The sequence below is a fragment of the Anomalospiza imberbis genome, chromosome 1 (assembly GCF_031753505.1).
Source record: "Anomalospiza imberbis isolate Cuckoo-Finch-1a 21T00152 chromosome 1, ASM3175350v1, whole genome shotgun sequence".
Classification (NCBI taxonomy): domain Eukaryota; kingdom Metazoa; phylum Chordata; class Aves; order Passeriformes; family Viduidae; genus Anomalospiza; species Anomalospiza imberbis.
The window spans coordinates 113,961,556-113,976,711 of NC_089681.1; the positions used below are offsets into that span (position 1 = coordinate 113,961,556).

Below are 15,156 nucleotides of genomic sequence, written 5' to 3' on the forward strand. Positions count from 1 at the left end.
CTATCCCTGCTCCCCTCCCTCCTGCATATGGCACGGCACAGGTTGGATGGGGCGTTGAGCGACCTGGTCTCATTGGTGGCAGGAGGCTGGAAGGAGAGGATCTTTAAGCTGCCTTCCAAGCCAAGCCATTCTATGATTCTATGATTTAGGCTTTCCCAGCCTGCAAGTCCTTTCTGCCTCCCTACCTGTGGCTGCAGGATGACCTTTCTGTTTTTCAGTGTATGCTTTTCAGAGCATTACCTGGTTAAACTGGAATTGAAGAAGGACAACGTCAGCCCCTCCTGGTCCAGAAAAGGTACTCTTCAGCTGTCTTTGTGGGAAATGGCTCCAAAGATCAAACTGAGTCAGGGCCTGCTTCCCTGCCATGGCTCACTGGCATGCCCATGGAAGTTTTCACTGGAAGTGCCCCTAGCTGCTGGATGCCTCCTGCTAGAGCCAGCCCCCATCCATCAAACTGCTTTAAAGCAGACCAAAAAAACCTGCTTTCTGCATTTGCTTTCCTGTGCTTCTGCCTTTAACGCTCCTGTTTTGTAGCTCCTGGTCCAAAAAAGCTAGAAACTTTCTTGTGAGCAGAATAAAAGGGAAGGAACCACCATTTTCTTGCATTTCCAGAAGTCATCCTGGTACCATGAGATACCATCAAGCCCACTGCAAACCCAGGAAGCCCGATAATGCCGTGCACACACACGCCAACAAACACAGCCCCTGCCCCGGGGGTGTGCATGCTCCAGCGCTCCCGGTCTCCCCAAACCAGACAGGACAAGTGTCAGGGCTGCAGGCAAGCACCAGCACCACTGGCAGCAGCCTAAAACCTGAAAAAAATGGTGTGGGAGGAAACTCTAGTCCTAAAAATATCAGTCGCCGGCAAGCGCTGGGAGGGAGCTGTGCCCCCGCTGCTTCGCGCTTTGCCTTGCGCCTTCCGTGGGCTCAGCTCCTGCCCGTGCCCATCCCCGCGCCGTGCTGGGCTCACAGCCTCCCGTGTCTGCACAGGGCTCCACCGTGGAACCGGCCCTCGGGAAGCATGGGAAAGGGCTACAAGGTGGTGGTTTGTGGAATGGCCTCAGTGGGAAAGACTGCGATTTTGGAGCAGCTTCTCTATGGAAAGCATACTGTCGGTGAGACATTTTTACTTTTGGGGGGAGGTTGTTTAGCATCCTTTCTAGCATCTTGTTCAGTGTGGGCCCCAAAACACCAGTAATGGAGGACTGCGAACTGCGCTGTGAAAGAGGAAATTAATATGATTTTGTGGCATCTCTGGGCTGTTCCTAAAATTCATAGTCCCTTGCTTACGGATTTTTAAAAGAGTCTTGGAGAAGAACCTGTTCCATGATGTTCCCAGTAATAAAACACAAGAATGTTTAAAAAGAAACAAACATTGAAAGTGGGTGATGTGCCTGCCACGTATTTACAAAAGAAATATCTCGTTCCCTGAAAGATGCCGTAGATGCCTGAAAAATAAATAGCTGTCACATGATGAGTGTAGACACTGTTTAGACTTTTGTTTCATCTTCTTAAAGCTTTATTTTGCTTGGTTTTGGCTAACATTTAATCAAAGCTCTGGAAAGAAAAACTGCTCAGCTTTAGGTTCCACGTTCTATGCTGAATTTCGAAGGCCAAGTGTCTCTGCTCTTTAAGTAATCCCCACGAGGAAAACAGACTTGACAGAGGAACAGGGGGTGCCTGATATTTGCTGTGCACAAAATAAATGGAACAAAGGCAGAGCCTGCACGTTTCCCTCTGTTTCCACATTTGGCTTTGAAAGGAAGGGCAATGATCATCAGGCTGACAAATTTTTCCTGCCTCACCTAGAAACAAGGGGTGGCACCAGGGCTTTGACAGAAGATGTTTCGTCATTTGGCATTTTTTTCTTGAGCCGGTAAATTAGACATTGGGATAAGTTGTTGGATAAACAGACGGATTTCTAGCATGGTGCTTTGCAGCATTGCACCTTTAAAATGTGTGGATGGGAGGAATTTGCTGGCAAAGCGTGATGCAGAACTGTGTGCTAATACCCGTGTTTAAAAGGAGGATTTCCTCTAATGTTGCAGCAACATCTGTTTCCAGCATCCTACTGAGCACAAGGCACGTAGCCCTGTGTAGCTTTCAACGTGAAGGTTGCAAAGCTTTGCAGGCTGAAGATTTTTCCCTTTTCTACCGACCTGCCTCTCCTCTGTGCTGGGCTGGGTGACTGTCAGAGACGCCTGAGCAGCATGAGCAAGGCCACGTTACTTAAAGCGTATTGCCATGCATTAATTCCTGCCTCCTATTAGCAACCCCGTCAGGAAGGATATTTGGGTGTTGCTGATCAGAGGAGCTATTTATGGAGCCAGCCATGTACATGATTATACAACATCATGGACACTGGCTGACATAACCGGAGTGAGGCCTCGTGCCTGGGGTTTAGCCGTGGGTGTCCCTCTGTCACTCCCAAATATCCTGCTGCAGCTTGGCCATTGAGCAACATAGACCTCCCCCCCGCCCCCCTGGACTTAAAAAGATAATTTTTCCTTGCCTGCAGCTCTGCTCTTATTTTTTGGAGCTACTGGTAAGGGACGGAACAGCTGATAGCAGATGGGGAGAGCAAGGGGAGAAGGAAGAAGGTAGTTTCCTGTTTCCTGTGATTTTGGTCAAATCATATTCCTGAGACATTCAGAGAAATAGGGCAAGTAGCAGAGACAAGATGAAGATATGGAGAGGGTCATTACGGAGTTGCTGCACCCCCAAGAGAAGAGTGGCCATGGCCCAGCAATTTTGATATCCCCGACACAGGCCATCAGGCACATTTGAGGGCATGGATCAATCAGCTGGTGCTTTTGGCAGTCCTGCTGAGTGGTCACCATCCTCCCTGCCCCTTCCTCAGCACATAGGCAGTTGTGGCAGGGGTTGCCTGGAGTATGGGCTGCTGGAAATGGTTCCCAGAAGACCTTCAGCTACTGTTCCACTCTGTATTGATTTAACTGCTGAATTGCAGAGGCAGGATGCCATTGTGAGGATCTCACTACACAAGGACGGAGTTTGAGGAATGGTGAGTCTTTGACTGCTCCTTAGCTGAGCTGCTTTAAACTACACAATGGTGCTACCATTGCAGGGGTGGTCCTTCCACACCTGAAACATGATTACAGTCTCCTGATCCTCGTTTCCTAAAGCTTGTGAGCTCCAGAAAGCAGACATGTACATCTTGGCTGCTGGCCTTTTTGGCCGGAAGCAAGAAGGGAGTACTGTGTTTGCTGAAAGCCTGTCTGTTCAGAGCCATCCAGCAAGGCAGCTCACCAGGCATGGCAACATGGACACAAGCTGTTTCAAAACCTGTGCTTCCTGACTGACGTCAGGAGCAGCTCTGCGGCCACTCCAAGGTGGGGAGGACGCTGAGCCAACACAGGGAGTCTTTCCATTCTGATGGCAGGCACATTCTCCTCTCAGAGACAAGAGGCACGCTAGAACTTGGTTGGAGGCTCAGAGCACAAGGTCTGCTGCCATTCTCCGAGGTGTCACAGCCACTGTCACAAGGATCTCCTCCAGGCTGTAAATCAGCCATGAGTCTGTCAATGCTCACATGCCTCCTGTTTCCTGTAAGAAGGAGTGGTGGCACAGCTGGTGTCAGGGAAGTGATTAGAGTCCTTGGAGGTTTCATGCTGCTATGTAAAGCCCTTGGCTTTGAGCCCATGCTCCTGGCTGTGTGCTTGGTGATGGTGCTGTAAACCCCGTTGCACTGTATCTTTTCCTAGAAAAGCATGCACCTTCAGGTCTCCCTGGCTTGTCATGGATAAAGTCCCTAAGTGCCACTGTTACTTACATGGTCAGCAGCTAATACTCTTGAAAAGGCACTAAGATTGCTTGATGTCAAAGAGGAAAAAGTACCCAGGAAGGAGGAATACCCCAAAAAGGGACTATCTGTGTCCGTGTAGCATGTGAGAAATGATGTCTGGTATTGGATTTTGTTCTAGGCTTTAAACTGCAAGGGAGTTTGCCTTGTGTCCCAAGATGGGAAAGGAGAGGACAAATAGATGAGACATGCTCTCAGAACCACGTAAAATAATGTAGCTATTGCAAGGCAGACACTCTCACCAAATTAATACAAGGAATTAGAAAAAAACAAAAAGGTAATGTTTGAAATGGGTGCACATTTAGCATTGAGTCATGTAGGGACTATATCACCATAGGTCAGAGCAAAGAGTTGCTAAGGATTGCACATGTGTATGTGGTACATATACAGGTACAGCAGTGTGCCCAGGTGGCCGAGAAGGCGGATGGCAGACTGGCCTGTATCAGAAATGGTGTCACCAGCAGGGCCAGGGCAGTGATCATCCCCCTGTGCTCACCACTGATGAGGCAGCACCTTGAATCCTCTGTTCAGTTTTGGGCTCCTCTCTACAAGAAATACATTGTGGGGCTGGAGTGGGTCCAGAGAACGGCAGTAAAGCTGGTGAAGAGAAGGGTCTGGTGCACTGCTGTGATGAGGAGCAGCTGAGGGAGCTAGGGGTGTTCAGCCCAGAGAAAAGGAGGCTCCAAAGGGAGACGTTATTGCTCTCTGCAGATACCTGACAGGAGGGTGTAGCCAGATGGGGGTCAGTCTCTTCTCCCAAGTGGTAACAAACAACAGGAAAAGAGGAAATGGCCTCAAGTTGTGCCAGGGGATGTTTAGATTGGATATTAGGAAAAACTAAGGAAAGGGTGTTCAGGCATTGGAGCAGGCTGCTCAGGGAGGTGGTGGAAGCACCATTCCTGGAGGTGTTCAAAAACCACGTAGATACGGCACTTGGGGATGTGATTGAGTGGTGGGCTTGGCAGTGCTGATTGAGCAGTTTGACTCGATCTTGGAAATCTTTTTCAGCCTTAACTATTCCATGATTCGGTGATTGCCTTGTACCTGGGATGATCTCTTATTTTGTGACTTAAGTGTTGTGTTCATCCAAATCCTCCACCTTGCTGTCCTGAAGAAAGAGGAGCCAGTCTTCTCTCCTGAGTCCTTGACTGGCAGCAGGAGATTGTCCCACTAAGTACCTGTGGTACCTGTCACTGCTTGGCCTGACCTCTCTTGACCAGGCTAGCAGGAGACTTTCTGGCTTAGCTTTGGCACAGGACACGTCTGTAAAGAAGATGGATACTTTTCCTTAAACAGTGTTCCTGTTCAGTGATGGTGCAGAAAGGAGTCTTTCTTCTGGCTTTAAAATATTTCTGGCCTCTCAGCCTATACTAAAGCTTATCAGCTCAAAAGGAGGAGATGAGAACTCTCCCTTGTAGAAAACTTATCTCTACCTCCTGGCTTTGTAAATAGCTGATATGGTCACGTTATTCATAAGCAGCTACTTCAGATCCTCTTACTAGCTAGGAATGAAAACACCATATATTACTGTGTTAGAAGCCATAATGAGAGAAAATGCCTCACTTGTTCCAGCTGGAGGGATTTGGGGTTTTGGCTTACACACTTTGGATGTGGAGGCCAATTAACCTAATTATGTATTCATAGAAACAATAGAATGGTTTGTGTTGGAAGGGACCTTAAAGATCATCTCCTTCCAAGCCTCTTGCCATGGGCAGAGACACCTTTTTGCATCTTCATTTCTTAAATTAAAACTACCTGGTGATAGAGTTGCCATCAGCTTTGCACTTTAGAAATAGATGAAAATGGAACTGAATGTGTGTAACTGAGGGTCACAACCTGGCTATTTGTTGGTGGGACTAGTACTTCCCTAGCAGCTAAATCTAAACAGATCAGCTCCTCCTGAGGTTTGTCCAGCTCTTACCCAAGTCAGGGATCCTCTGATACACAGTCTTTTGAGATCTAAATAAGAAAAGCCTGTTATTCTGCAGCTTATAAACATAAGGAATAGCAGGTTATAGGAGCTCTTTGCTGAATTCCTCTGGAAAAAGAGAAAAAGAGATTACACAAGAGATCTTCAAAAGTACCCAAGAAGACACAAAATTTGTACTGCATTAATGTTCAAGATCCAGCTGGGAACTTTTGAAATTCCATCCTTCTTGAAATTTTGATTTACTTAGGTATTTGCAGTCTATCTGCTGAGCCTACCCTGAGTGTGCAGTATTCATTAGTATATTGAGCCTTTTCTTTTCCTCATTGGGAAGCCACAAAGGGTTGGAACAACACCCAATTTATGACTGAGGCTTCCCGTTGCAGTTCCTCTGTGGCAGCAGTCAGTAAAAAACAAATACCTTTCTGCCTCTCCTAAGATTTACACCAGCTAAGTAGGTGCTAGAGAGTGGCATCACTTCTGTCTATTCCTCCTTTCCCTCTCCAAATTTTTTATATCTTTAGTTTTCAAAGGAAGCGTGACATTGTGCACTATGTTCTTAGTTCCCCTTCACCCCTCCAACTTCTGAACCTGAAAGCTGGCTCACTGTAGTGCTCTGCTCCATGGAAAAAACAGTCAAGCTGGCAGCAGTCTGCAGGATAGTAACTTCCCAGCCCAAGCTGCCCTTGCCCACCCAGGTAGTGGTGGAAGAAAGATGCCTGAGGACGCCAGTGAAGGGAAAGAGAATCAGGATCTTTGTGGCAGGGAGGATGGGATGATGCCAGCACCTTTCTAGGACACTGACTAGTGTTGCTTCTCTTACAACAACTTGCCTGACCCATTTTGAATGCAGACCTAGGAAGTGTTTGAATGGGATGCTACCAAGAAGAAGTGTAAACGTCATTGTCAGCAAGATGTGGCTGGTACATGGTCTGGAGCAGGGCCTAGAATAAGGTGACACAGGTATTTCTAAAAAGTATCTATGTTTACTTAGGAAAGTACTTGCATATACTCCCTCCCCCAGTGCATGTAGGTGAAATTTCATCTCTGGAATCTGATACTTGTGAATAAATTTCAACTCCCTCCTAAGTGCCCCCCCTATTTCACATCAAAATTTGTTGCTCTATTCTGCTGAGTTAAGTCCTGGGTCTTAAATTTTCCTCTTCATTTTTAAATAGGATGTTAAAAGACATACTTTTCACTGCTTCTTTTAATGCCATTAGGAAGAGATTGTCACAGGATAACAAGGATATATTAGAGGCTGTTGGATTACAGTGTAGCATTTAGAGGATGAAAAACTGTACAATATTATTTGTTGCTTTTTAAAAAGAAAACTTAGGTACTTATGGTTCCTTCCTTCTTGCCAAAGCCATGTTTACTGATGCTAGTTATTTCCTTGACCTGTCTGTACAATGCAGCAAGACAGAGCAAGAATATAGTGCTGTGTCTAAACAACAGTGCTATATGCAGAGAGGGCTTTGTTACTACCTCAGTCTTTAAAAGTGACCCTTTAACACATTCTACAATCACACAGGATGCATTTGTGCTTCCTCTTTTCATTAACCTTTGCTTTGTCCTTCTGTTCTCAGTTTTGCTCCCACACATTAGCGTGGCTATATTTGGAGGCAAGATAAATTAAATCTTTGGAAACCTAATAAGAGTTTGATCTATGAAGACTGCACAGAGAGGGGCAAAAAGAACAGCTTGTGCCACTTTCCTGCACAGGAATGCTGCATACATCACGGGAAACCATCAGCGTGGGTGGAATGCTTCAGCTTCTTTGTCAATGTGAAGTGTTTTGAATAGTGTTATTGAATATAGCAAAATCCTTATTTTCATAGGCCAGATAATCCTTTGTGTTTTCTTAAACAATACACTAAAATGGTCCCTTTTTTGCAGACAAAGAGAATAAAGCAGGACTCATTATTGTAGTCCTGCAGCAACAAACAATTGTATATAGGAGTGCAGTGGAGGCAAAAACGTGGGCTGCAGAGGGCTTATATGAATACTTAAAACCCACTCTGAAAGTGGCCCAGCTACACTATACATAGATTGTTTCGACCTGTACCCTTATGCACCTGCATCCAGCAGGAACACAAAGCTAAGGTGATTGATGTGTTTTCAGGTTTGGCTTAGGAAAAAATAATTTTAATTAGTTCAAAGCAAGCTGCCTTGAATTACTTCACATTTACTGTGTGGAGAGGAGGAGGGAAAGAGGGCCAGTATGCTGATAGTCAGGGTGGAACAGGTGATACATATATGAAAGCTTGTTACCCTGTGCATGCTCTTGCCTTGCAATAAATGAACTTGTTCGTATTAGCAAATCTGAGTCATTTTAAATCCCTAGGGGATGGAAAAAGCTCACTGTGTATTTGAGGAAATATAGTATGCAACTTTGTTTGCCTGCAAACATCCCCTTCCCTTTCTGGCTTAATTTCACGTATTGGTTAGTTATCCCACTAATACACATTCATTTCCAGAATTTGGCTCCTGCTTCTGCAGTATGATCCAGCTCATTATGAGGCAAAGAAGTAGGCTTAAGATGTTAGTACTTGACTATCTGGTGTTCCCTGGCTCTTGTTCCAAAAGGGTATGTTTGGGCAGGCTCGTTTTGCAGCATGTTTGGCACAGAACTGGTACAACTGGGTGGTTGGAGTTTGGAAAACTTGGGAGGAGAGCATATATCTTATCCTGTTCTGAATGTGCATGTTGCATAGATTATTTTAACAGGCATAATCATGTGCTTACATATTAATGTATTTACAGTGTCACTATTGGAAATAGCTAGTGCAGTCATCTAAGAATGCAGCCCTCAATGGAGATGCCAGGCAAGGTCAAGGCCTGGTCAAGTCACTCTGTAAAACACAAACTGAAAGCTACTGTGGGGCAAAATTCTGCTGCACTTATAGTGAGGCTGTACTTACGGCAGTGGGACATTCCTGCTTGTTTTCAAACAGGCGTAGAAGAGGGTGCCACAATGGAAGATGTGTATTTGGCATCGGTGGAGACAGACCGAGGCGTGAAGGAACAGTTGCGGCTTTATGACACCAGGGGTCTGCAGGAGGGCGTGGAATTGCCCAAACACTATTTCTCCGTGGCTGACGGCTTCGTCCTGGTGTATGCCGTGACCAGCCTCGAAGCGTTCCAAAGAGTCGAACTGCTCAAAAAGGAGATCGATGTCTTCAGGGACAAAAAGGAGGTAAATGCATGCTTGGCTAAATGCTGTATCAGTGATAGGAAGATAAGGTCGCAAAGCCCAACTTTTGTTTCTGTAAACGTCTTTACAAAGGAAAATGAATATACCCACATCCTTGGGCAACCCAGCAAAAAGGAGGCTTTCACATGCCAGGCAAGCTTAATTCACATGCCATGCAGGTCATGCAAAAGAATGCTTTTTTTTTTCTCTCCTTATTTCCTTTACTACAGCTAAAATTCAGTCAGCTGAATGCACCAGCCAGGACACTTATGACTACTAAAACATATGGTCTACAGCAGTGCAGCTCATGTTTTTTTAGATATTGTACAGGGGAAGTCAAGTGCATAGAATAATGTAACGAAGGGCATTATCTTTGTTTGTTTTGTATTCACGTACTTGATGGCTTACAAACTAGTGTAATTGACAATGGGTCTCCCAGACATTAGTCAATTGGCAAAGCAGCTTTAGTGTATCTTAACAACCATATTGAATCAATTCAATTGTGTGAAATGACTGCTCTATTTTCCCTTAGAAAGCAGCTAGTGTTTTCAGCTGACAGTGTTTCAGCTTAGCTAAACAAATATAACTTGCATGTGGCATTAGCATTACGGTTTTTCCTACAGTATCTATAGTCTGGAGTAGTTTTCCCTGTTAAATGGCTTTAGCCTACACCTTTCCAAATGCCTGTTTTATGCTGTTTAAAAGAAAAAAAAATGCGTGAAGAATTAATTGGATAATGATAGGGAGACACTTTGCAAAAATGTAACTTGTTTTGTACTGACAGCACACAGGGTGGTAGAGGAAGGCAGGCTCAAGTTTGACAGCAGACAAATGTGCAGTCACAGGAGAGGTATGTTAGGTGGTAGGGCTGGTGTGAGCTGCAGACTGTCACGTATATCAGGAATACAAGAGTCAAGCATAACTCCCCTGCAGGGCAAGGAAAGGTGGACAAGCAGGAAATTTTTTCCAGGCACTGTGTTTTATGATGGCCCTGTTTTGGTACTATACAGCATGTTGCAATGCAGAGAGGGAGCCACAGCCCCAACAGGATCTGCACCCTGCTCATCTGTGTTATCTGTCAGAACTCTTCTCTCTCATTGCATGCAGGTATTTTAGAAAACAGACAATTTTCTTATCCTTTTGGAGAGCTCAAAATTGTGATTCTGACTGAAGATGACATGGTTTAAAAAGTGGTGACCACAGTAAGATGGATAAAATAGTTTTCATTCCTATGATTTCCATAAAAAATAGGCTTTAAGGTGTACAAGGTGAAATCAGGAGTCCTACCTTAAGGTAAACTGTTAATCAGCAGATTAACGATTCTGTGACTTAAAGTCTAGAATTGGGGATGTATCTACACACATGATGCTTCTGAGCTGGCAGAACTTCAACTCGTTGAATGGCACAGTCCCCTATTGAGTGGCAGATGACAGAAAGCACTGATGGCTGGTTCCTCACCTCTGCTGGCTGTGGGAGCTCTCCAGCACACACCTTAAAGCCTGGCCAAATTTTATACTAAATAGAGGTTTTGTTCTGTTATACTGACAGAGCTTTACCATAGCTAAAATTTCAGCTGGAGCATGTGGTAAATACACATGAAGATTATAGCTTCTTTCAAAGCCCTCACAGAGGGGGAAAAAACCCCTAAGCAGCATTTTTCCAAACACCCTGGACTGGTGTAGAAAAGAAGAAGTCTCAGACCTCACAGGAACAGGACAAACATCTCTAGCTGGAAAGAAGCAGAAGGCATTCTGGAGTTAGCCTGATGAACAGGAAAGAGCAAGCAGGTGTGACCACACCAAACCCCACAAATCATCAAGAGAGGACTTTATCACTTGATCTTTGGCAAAACACTAGTGTAGAGATGAAAACAGCGTTTGACTAAGGACCTTGAACTAAAAATGTAGGTATGGTTTTCTGGTAAGAGCTGGTGCTGGCAAAACATTTTTAGAGAACAGTTAACTTAAAACAAGGAGGAGCAGTAGCTTCACATAGCCAGCCCTGCCTTTGGCACTTCCCGGAGCTGAAGCTGAAGTCATATACCTACCAAGCTCAGCCACGCTGGACTGTCTGGGTCATAGTGACACAAGTCACAAGATGGATCCTTACAACTGCAGATCTGAGTTGATACAGCTGTGCTGCTCTTGAAGCTGCTCCCCAGAGGATGCTGCTGGTGCTTATCTGCCCCTCTCAGCAGACTGTTCCCTTCAGCCCTTTGGGTGGTTCTTGGTGCCTGGGGCTGGGCAGCCAGCAGGACTGAGCTGGGAGAGGGACCCCATAGCCCAGCCTGCCTGGACTGCTGGCACGGTTGCCTTTATTTATATTGCGGGATGGGGCTTGGGAAAGAAACTGGGCAAAATCCTCCAGTGTGGGATCCAGGCTTTCTCTGCTGCTGTGCATTTTTTCATCTCTCGAGCATCTGCTGCTGTGACCTACTCAGATGTCATGCTCTTATCATTTGTCTAGGGCAGCTCAAGTGCCAAGTAAGTGGAGAATAGGGCTGTTTAACTTTGGATCTCTTGGCTATTGTTTCCCTTCAAGCAATCATTGAGGGCGGGAAGTGGGGTGTCGAGAAGGGGAAATCCTGCATATCCTATGATTAAAACAAGCTTCCAAGCCATAAGTAGATGAGGCTAATTCAAATCCCAGACCCTGATATTCCAATCTACATGCAACTCACCTTGTGCCACTGCTAAGTTACAGAACAAGACTGAACTGTGTTGCTCCTTGCCCACTGTTTAAAAGGATGGTGACTGGTGGATAGTTTTGGTATAAAGCTCACCCTCTTGTTTGGTTTGTAGGTTGCAGTTATTGTCTTGGGAAACAAAACTGACCTCCTGGACCAAAGGCAAGTGGAAACAGAAGCAGCACAGCAATGGGCAAGGGCTGAGAAAGTGAGACTATGGGAAGTGACTGTGACAGATCGGAAAACACTGCTTGAACCCTTCACCTTCTTAGCTAGCAAACTGTCTCAGTCCCAGAACAAATCAACATTTCCCTTACCTGGAAGGAAGAGCAAAGGGAATAACTGTGAAAACTAGACTAGCTTAGCATTGTCTCCTGCTGCCAAATCACAGTCTAAGTCCTTTTTGTGCCATTTGCTCCTTGCAGTTTCACTTAAAGCAATAATATCATTCAGCAATAAAATCAGCAAGCTTATAGCTAAGAGGTATCCTTCCTTCTCATAGACTTGGCTTGGAAAAGCTGCTGGTGGTAAAAGCCTCAAAAAGCACTTTATGAGAGCAGTTATTTTGCAGCCAGGGTTATGGAGGAGGTAGGCACAGATGGATACCTGTCTAGCAGGGGCTTTTACTATGCCTGGATACAGCCATGTTGAGGGACAAATCAACAGCTTACCAGTATATAATCCCCCTGCAGATCTATAGCCTGTAGTCACAAAAAGTATTAGCTGCAATAAAGCATTCAATTTGGAAAGGTGATATATTTGAAATGGCAACAGCTCTTTTACCTTGACCTTAAACAGGGCCACAGGGCTTTTTGATGCTGCAAGAGGCTGAGATCAGTGTCTTGCTGTAGGAGAAGGATATAGAGCAGGAGGAACAATTACCAGATTTAGCGACCTATGTTTTGCTAGTGTCTGGAAGAATAAAAAAACCACCCCCACATCTTCTGGGAAATACCCCAACATGAACCTTGTCAACAAAGTAAGCAGTGCTTTCACGTCAGGAATTCATTTGTAGAAACCAGAACAGCTCTCAGAGTACTCATTGATTGAACAACCTAAGGATAACATAGCTGTGGGTTTGTTCCAGCACGTCCAGTACAAATCAGTCACATTCCCACAGGTGGTAATTTTACTGAGAATTATATGGATCAATTTTGTATGCAGGAGGTATTGTTGGGCTCTGCTTAGGGCACACTTACCTGGCTGCTCAGGCAAGCCGCAGCAATCCACCCTCCCTAGGCCAGGTAGCAGCTGGTACAAAGTGCTGTATGACTCTGCAGGTGGGGGCTAAGGTGGGTAGGAGGCTGCTTTTTTGGAGACATCCCTGGGCAAACACCCAGAAATACCTGTACAAATGGCCTCGGTCTTAATGTGCTGCACTTGGTCTGGCTGCAGGAGCACAACTGCATGTGCTGTGTTTGACTCAACGCTGGCAAACCTATGTGCTGCAGGAATCTGCTGTCCCAGGCCAGCCTGGCAGTAAACTGGACAAAAGGGGATATATAGAGCAACAGAATGAGCAATTTTCCCAGAGATGGGGGCCAGTTTTTGGCATCTAACAACCTCCTGTACTAATTGATACTAGCTTTTCTTTATATTTGAAGGCAAGAGCAGGGAGAGGGAGTGAAGTACCCAGTTTCTGCATTTTCCATTAAATTAATCCTCTTTTGAACAAATACTGAGAATTTCACTGTGAATCAGCAAAACCACAAGCAATATTTGTACTGTCATAGCATAAGTGCTAAATAGTATGCTTAATGATCACAATTAAGCTCATAGTATTGCTCTTCTTGAATACTGATTAATAAAGCCTGTCAGCATTACTAAAGTCTGTCAACATTATTAATGTCAGAGCAGCAGTACACTTCACTAAAAATTAAACAGGAATCCCTACCATTATAATGCAGGTAGACGAAACTGTTTATGTGCTTTGCTCAATATAGTTTGAATTGCTGTGGCCAAGGAGTAAGATAAGAGAGCAATTATGAATGAGCAAACTCTTGTAATGCCCTGCTAGGAACATACAATTGCTTCCACACTGCAGCTGAGTAAGCACAATAGCACGACTTCCCCGCAGCTGGCCAGTAAGAGTCATTGTCCCCAGCGATGCTGCAGGATGACACTCCCTTCTCACTCACTTCCTACTGAACACACATGTACTCCAGGCTTCTCCCTACCCAGAAGACTCTCCTTGCCTGCATGCTGCTTCACTTCTGAGCAGCAGCAGTTCATCTCTTCACTGCAACCTCTTACCAAGGAACGGGTTATGTTCCTCTTCTTCAGCTCTGCAGAACCCTTCTGGAAGGGACTTGCATCAGCTTTGGATCAATCAAAATAAGAGAAGATGTCTACTAACAGCACAGCACTAAAGCTTACCCTTGAGCCAAGGGAGTGCAGGTTGACAAGACAGAATGAACTTAAAATGCCTGGAGATGGAAAGAATGGGGATGACTGGTTCCTGTCCAGCTCTGCATGCTGCAGACTCGGTGCCAATTCTTCTGCCAAGACTGATGTCACCTGTAGGCTGCCAGAGCTGTGCAGTGCAAGTGTAGCTTGCTCACTCACTCCACTGGACTCCCAGGACTTGACAGTGTTTTAAGACAGGCAAAAGAAACAGTAACTTCTAAATGACTAAGGCCATTTTTCCAAATAGGCTACATAAAGGCAAACACATTTTCTTTGATTTGGCTAAATTTAGAGTTTAGATAATTTGAGGCATTCAGATAAAAAAATCACCACCCACTGTTTTCTTTCATAAACGTATTCTGATGTTTTTCTAAATATCATAGCGTTTACTGAGAAGTGATGCAAGATCTAGTGTCTCCTCTGCAAATGATATGCACACAGTGGCTGGTACTGAGTAAAAATGAAACTTGCTGTAGTAGAGTCTTACACAGGGTGAATAAGCAAAGTACAGAGTATAATGTAGTAGCTAATGGGCAGAATATTTACTTTGTTCTTCCTGTTCCACTGACTCAAACCCTGTTCTAGGTCACTGGGATCACTTACCTTCTGCAAAACCAGAGTCCCTTCACAAGATAATGGAGAAAAAATATTATAAAGAAGAAAAACAAATTAGTAAACTAAACCATCTTTCTCTTCCCTCTAAAGCCTCTATCCTGCTGAATAAACACTGTACAAATCAGTCGCCCCCACCAATTACAACAGTTAATTTGACAAGTCCTGGTGGCATAAAGCAAGAAGCTGGCAAAAACCTACTGATATTAAGCCATTTACCTCTTTACTCAGTAGAGGAGAAGGAAAGATTATCAGAGATGCTCCTAGTGTGATGTAGCTATGCACCAAACAGGTAAACAGCTGAGGGAGCTCATACATCAAACATGCACTGTGTCACATGATGGCAGTTCAGCCGATGAGGGTATGGTGCTACTACCCACCCAGCGAAGGAAAGGACACCTCTAATTAACAGATTACTTTGAACCAAGTTAGATTTGCTCTGTATCTAGATAGGAAGAGAAGTATGTAAATAAAATACATCCAGAATTTATTTTAAAGTACAAAAC

At 44.8% G+C, this 15,156-nt stretch overlaps 1 protein-coding gene and 1 long non-coding RNA gene across 2 annotated transcripts; one reads left to right on the forward strand and one right to left on the reverse strand.

Annotated features, from left to right (window-relative positions):
- The first annotated feature begins 189 nt into the window (after positions 1-189).
- NKIRAS1 (NFKB inhibitor interacting Ras like 1) lies at positions 190-12,688 on the forward strand. Its single transcript, XM_068207153.1, has 4 exons — positions 190-295; positions 991-1,115; positions 8,708-8,949; positions 11,748-12,688. Exons 2-4 carry the CDS (start codon positions 1,022-1,024, stop codon positions 11,985-11,987), a joined length of 576 nt encoding a protein of 191 aa, XP_068063254.1. The 5' UTR covers positions 190-295; positions 991-1,021; the 3' UTR covers positions 11,988-12,688.
- Positions 4,817-8,809, reverse strand: LOC137483785 (uncharacterized). The gene is made up of 3 exons (XR_011004645.1): positions 8,675-8,809; positions 5,002-8,093; positions 4,817-4,931 (listed from the first exon to the last, which is right to left on the reverse strand). It is a non-coding gene; the product is annotated as an uncharacterized lncRNA (long non-coding RNA).
- Positions 12,689-15,156: the final 2,468 nt, after the last annotated feature.

What these genes read in the sequence shown, in the direction of transcription:
- NKIRAS1 (XM_068207153.1), top strand. Translation starts at nt 1,022, where the DNA reads ATGGGAAAGGGCTACAAGGTGGTGGTTTGTGGAATGGCCTCAGTGGGA. An exon ending in CTATGGAAAGCATACTGTCG is followed by an intron (nt 1,116 to 8,707) that starts GTGAGACATTTT and finishes GTTTTCAAACAG; the next exon opens with GCGTAGAAGAGGGTGCCACA. An exon ending in TCTTCAGGGACAAAAAGGAG is followed by an intron (nt 8,950 to 11,747) that starts GTAAATGCATGC and finishes TTTGGTTTGTAG; the next exon opens with GTTGCAGTTATTGTCTTGGG.